Below are 5,077 nucleotides of genomic sequence, written 5' to 3'. Positions count from 1 at the left end.
GGGGCTGGCGACCCCAGGTCTGGTCCCTGGCAGACACGGGTCCTGTCTCCACCAGAAGCTGCCTCCGCCTGGGGAGAGCCTCCCCTCTCCCCTGGGGCACCCAGTGTTTCCACCCCTAGCCCCTTACGCTGAAATCTGGGACGGTACCAACTAGTCCTTGCCCAGGGCATGAGAGTCCGCACTTCACGGCCCGGGCCCTGCTTTGCCCTGGCTCTGCCACACCGCGCCCCTGAGCGGGCACCATAGAGGGCACGAATTGGCCTCCAGGTCTCTAAAATGGATCACAGGGGGGGAAAAAACCCAGTTTGATGGGGAACTGGTCCTGGGCGGGCAAGCTGCTGCCTGCCTGGGATCAGGGCCGGGAGGAGCAGCCCCGCCACGGCTCCAGGCCGGAGCAATGGGGCGAGGTGCCCAAGGAGCTGCAGCGAGGCTGGGCAGAACCGGCAGGGGTGCAGGAAGGACCCAAACCCCTTTCTGTGACCTGAAACCCAAGCTGAATGGCACCTGGCGTGCAGCAAGGGGGGGGTCCCTGCAAGCCTCTGCCTGCCTGCCATGTCCCTGCCTGTCCGTGCCCCCCATGACACGCATGTAACGAGGAGAAGACAGCACCACACCCGACACGCACACGCGCGCACACACACGCACACACACACCACAGCCAGCGCGAGGAGGTGCGGCAGCGCCAAGGCGCAGCCGTGCCGTGCGGGGGAAGGTCAGCGCAAAGGTGTGACAGCGAAGCTGGGGATGCCCGGGAGATGCGCTGAGGAGGACGCTCGCCTTCCTGCCCGGAGCTGTGCCCAGATGCCACCGGCCGTTCGGGGAGCCCCGAATGAAAGCATCCCCCCATCAGTGAGAGGTGGGAAAAGGAGGAGAGGGAGAGCTGCTGCTGGGGGAGGTGGGAAGCGGTGACAGCTGGAGAAGGTCTTTTCGGCAAAGTCACCTCCGCCCCGGGAAGCCCCCTGGATTAACGTGCTGACGGAGGCCGGGCGGGAGGGAGGTGGGTGCTCACTTCTGCAGTGGGGGAAGAGGAGTGAGAAAATGCCAGCTACAACAGTAAAAAGAAATCCCATCCCCACCCCGGCACCACCCCCTACCCCTGCCCCTCTGACCTGCTCTGAGCCAGTTGTCCTGCTGGGAGGGGAAGGGGACATGACAGCCCTTTTGGGGAAAGGGTGACAAGGATCCCATGGACTGGGATGGTCATTCCTAGCCCTGGCTCCTGGGGAACTTTCCTGTCCAGCTCTGGAAGCGGCCACCTGAATCTGCACACTCCCCACAGGGACGGGACCCTTGGTGTCCTGTCCCAAGAGGGGGTTAGTGCCTTTGGCCAGGCCCCCCGGGGCCCCCAGGCTGGGATAGTGGAGGTGGCCTGCCTGCTCTTGGTTGGGAAGGACAGCCCCACACACTGTGATGGGCAGAGCTGTACCCAGCACCCTCCTTTCCCCCCCAGCAGGACCAGCCTCGGAAGCAAGGTGACCCGTCCGCGTGGACGTGGGTGCCCCAGCCAGCCGAGATGGCAGGATCCCCCCCTGCAGAGGTAGATGGGGTGGGTGGAATTGCCTCCTTTGGGAAGACATGGCAGGCTGTCCAGCCACCGGTCGGAGGAGAAGCAGTTTAAGCTGCAGGGGGGGCAAAGCAGAGGGTTGGGGGAGGGAGGGGAGTGAGGGTGAGAGCTCCGCCACCACTGGACACGTGCTGGGGATGTCCCAGGGAAGGCATCTCCGGGACCCCGGCCCACCGCCAAGGCTCTCCCCTGCCGGGGGGAAACATTATCTGGGGGCCGGGACCCAACTTATGGAATTTTTGTGATGTAAATAGAAATAAATACTTTATAAATATCATCTTAAGCTACTGACACCTGATCTTACCCTGCCATCTCTTGCAGAAACATCAATAAACTAGGAAATCCCCATACCTAAACTACCCCTTTCCCTTCGTGTGGAGGCAACTCCTCCTGCTCTCCCACTGCTGAGCTCTACCACACTGCCACCTCTGGAGATCGAAGACCAGCTCTTAGCCAAAACAGCCCTCCTTGCTCCCTCCCCTCCAAACAGGGACCTTTCTGGAGCGTTACGGGTGGTTTGACATGAAGGTCACCCATGGGGGGACGGGCAGAAGATGGCACGCGCACGAGAAATCCTGCCCAGGCGGTTCCAGGCTCTTGCAGCTACGAACAAAGTGAGTTTCCCCCGTGAAGGTGTGAATTGAGACGGATCCTTTCATGGAGCAGACAGCTGGGGCAGCAGATGGTGTGAGAGATCAGACGTTAACATGGGGAGTCTTGAGACAGAATCAGCTACCTTGATCCTGCTGGCAGACGGATGAGGTGGATGGTGTTTTTCAGGTTAGATTCTCATCTGGGCTGTTCTCCTTCTGGAAAGCTTGGACCTGATTTGGAAAACAAGGGGCAAAAGGTGTCAGAGATGCGGACAAGGAGAGGTGAGATCTCCTGGGTTCAGTGTCCTGGCTCTAAGCTGGTGCCTGAATCCAGCCAGAGCTGGAAGGATGTGGGATTAATGTCTCTTTAGCCAGAGCATGCCAACTCCTGTGCATTTACTCCTATTCCCCTAGTCCTGCCCCTTGAGATGGTCTCAAGAACTTTGTGAGACGGTTTCAAGAACTTCATGAGATGGTCTCAGGAACAGTGAAGGCCCACCCTGCTGCGAGGCATGGATGTTGCCTCAGCAACAACGCCGCCTCTGTCCCAGCCAGGATCTGGCCCTAGATTGAAGCATTTAAGCAGGGAGGAGCCAAAATCAGGATTAATACCATCCAAGTTTTTCTGGCTGAGAGCCTGCCCAGACATAGGTCTACACAGGAGGTGCTCCCCACACCTAGCTGGGGGGCGCTGCAGCAGGGCTGCACTGGGAGCAGGGTAGGGAGCATGCTTGGCTGCCCATGGCCCCCCCCACCAACAGCGTCCCTACACACCCCTTCCCCCAGCTGCCCCAGTACCTTATGGACCCAGCCAGGAGGGGGTTGAAGGCATAGAGCCAGTCGTGCATGTCCTTGTCGCTGCTCGCCTGCAGCAGGATGCCCCGGTGCTCCGTGCACACCGCAAACGTGTTCGGGGTCTGCCAGAGGAGAGCCGGGGCTGAGTCCCTGGCCCAGGGGGGTGCGCTGAGCGGGGCTGGCTCCCGGTGCCCTACCTTGAGCATGGCCTGCTGGTCCTCACTGTACTCCACCTGGGCCTTGGAGAGGTTGAGTATGGCCCTCTCGACTGTGTCCTTGTCCGAGTTGTAGATGTAGACGTACGGGCGCCGGACCACCACGAAGCGCTTCACCCACCCGTTGGTGTGGGGCTCCAGGAAGTGCAAGTAGCCCTTTTTGGAGACGATGGGGCTGCGGAAGGGACGGAGGTCAGGGTGGGACGCAGACCGCAAGGAGGTGGCAATGGTAGGGCACGGTCCCCCTCAGCCCCACAGTGCTCCCCTCCCTGGCTGCCCCAGCCGCTCACTCCTACCTGACCCGGATCTCCTGGATGTCAGGCACCAGCAAACGCTGGGGCTCCTTCTCCTCCTCAGGCCGGCGGGACGGGGACTTCTTCTGCTCTCCTTCTACTACAGGCTCCAGGTCAGGGCTCTCCGCCCTGGAAGAGACCTGGGGGGGTCTGGGGAGGGAGGAGAGGCCAGGCTGTAGGAAGGGCAGTGGCCGGGGAACACCCATTGACCAGGACCACATTCTAGCAGTGCAGCTGCCCTGCTTGGGGGACAGCAGGGAATCACCCAAATCTCCCGGCCACCTTCTTACCTGACCTCCATGGCGTTGTAGCGTCCTTCCACCAGCGACGGGCAGGTCGAGGAGGGGGTGAGAGTGGTGACGCCAAGAGCTGGCATAGAGGGGTCTCTCATCAGGGTCACGGACATTTCGGACAGCTGTGGAGGAGCGGAGGCGGGGACTCGAGTTTCTGCCCAAAGCCGGGCACAGGCAAAGGACTAGGTGCCTGCTCACACAAGGAGAGGCCAGACCTCCGGCCGCCGAGGTCCTCTCCTGGCAATCCCGAGAGCCACCACCAGCTCCGGGAACGCCAGGGTGAGCAGAGACCCCGCAGCAGGGACTGCTTGTGCCACGGTGCCCACCTGGTCCCTGCCCAGCCAGCCCCCCCGGCCATGCATCCCCCCTGGCCCCTGCCAGCCTGGCAGCACCCAGGCAGCGCCAGTACCTTGCTCTCGCTGGCGCTAATGCAGACGTGGCTGTGGCTGTACTCCCTGTTGAAGGTGTGCGTCAGCAGGCGCAAGCACTGCGGAGAGAGGAGGAGGACGGTGGGGCAGGAGGCACCTTCCTCTGCCCTCCTCCTCCCACTCCTCTTGGACCTCCTCCCACTGGGAGCCCCTTTCCAGCTCCATCCCCATGAGCCGGGGATGCTGCAGGATGGTACCTTCACAGCCAGCTCCTTCTGCCTCTCGCTAGGGGTCTCAGGGGGAGAGGTGCGGCCCTCGGGGGCCCCATCGACAGAGAGCGGGGAAGAGACACAGGAGGTGCTTCGGGACTCGGAGTCCTCGCTGGAGCAGGGGGACAGGGTCTCCAGGCCCAGGCGCTGGGTCGTCTCCAGCTTCTCACGGAGGAGCAGGTAGTGCCTTGTCTTCTCCACCTGGGCACAGGCAGCCAGGCTCAGGGGTGGCCCCTTCCCCCTGCAGGCCTCCTTTTGGGGACTGCGCTCCCCAGGGCCCAGTAACCCCATCTGCTCATCAGCTTCGGGCCCACTGGGACCTGGCTAGCAGCAATGCACGGGAGAGCACCGGCAGCACAGCCCTGCTCCTGCTTCCTCCCGTAACTGGGAGGGCTGGGACACCCGGGGCGGGGGATCCCACCGGCACCGACAGGGCAAGGGGCTGAGCTGAGAATTGCACCGTCTCAGCCCATCTCTAGCCCAGACTCTCACTTCTTGCAGGAGGCTGAGTTTCTCCAGCTCCCACTGATGGTCGAGGATGAGGCTGTCGCTGCGGGGCCGCCAGCCTGCCAGGTTCTCCTCTCCCCGCACGTAGGCTACGGAGGTGTCTAGCACGCGCCGTCTCCGTCTCTGCATGCCTGCGGGGACAGACGCACAGCTTGGCGGACAGACGCACGGCCCCGCACC

At 62.6% G+C, this 5,077-nt stretch overlaps 2 protein-coding genes across 2 annotated transcripts in view; both read right to left on the bottom strand.

Annotated features, from left to right (window-relative positions):
- Positions 1-2,101, bottom strand: part of LOC104131341 (ILK associated serine/threonine phosphatase) — a 15,562-nt gene extending 13,461 nt beyond the window's left edge. The window contains exon 1 of the mRNA XM_035900068.1: positions 2,075-2,101. Coding sequence (XP_035755961.1) covers positions 2,075-2,101 — 27 coding nt within the window. The remainder of the gene's footprint in view (positions 1-2,074) is intronic.
- A 244-nt stretch (positions 2,102-2,345) lies between these two features.
- KIF1A (kinesin family member 1A) overlaps positions 2,346-5,077 on the bottom strand; it is a 39,892-nt gene continuing 37,160 nt past the window's right edge. Inside the window, 8 exon segments of the mRNA XM_035900067.1 lie at positions 2,346-2,388; positions 2,956-3,074; positions 3,150-3,342; positions 3,464-3,610; positions 3,751-3,875; positions 4,163-4,240; positions 4,379-4,591; positions 4,883-5,028. Coding sequence (XP_035755960.1) covers positions 2,346-2,388; positions 2,956-3,074; positions 3,150-3,342; positions 3,464-3,610; positions 3,751-3,875; positions 4,163-4,240; positions 4,379-4,591; positions 4,883-5,028 — 1,064 coding nt within the window.

The sequence above is a fragment of the Egretta garzetta genome, unplaced genomic scaffold (assembly GCF_000687185.1).
Source record: "Egretta garzetta isolate BGI_Z169 unplaced genomic scaffold, ASM68718v1 scaffold448, whole genome shotgun sequence".
In the NCBI taxonomy this organism is placed as follows: Eukaryota; Metazoa; Chordata; class Aves; order Pelecaniformes; family Ardeidae; genus Egretta; species Egretta garzetta.
The sequence above is the reverse complement of the archived record's forward strand: the minus strand, read 5'-3'. Positions and strand labels throughout refer to the sequence as shown.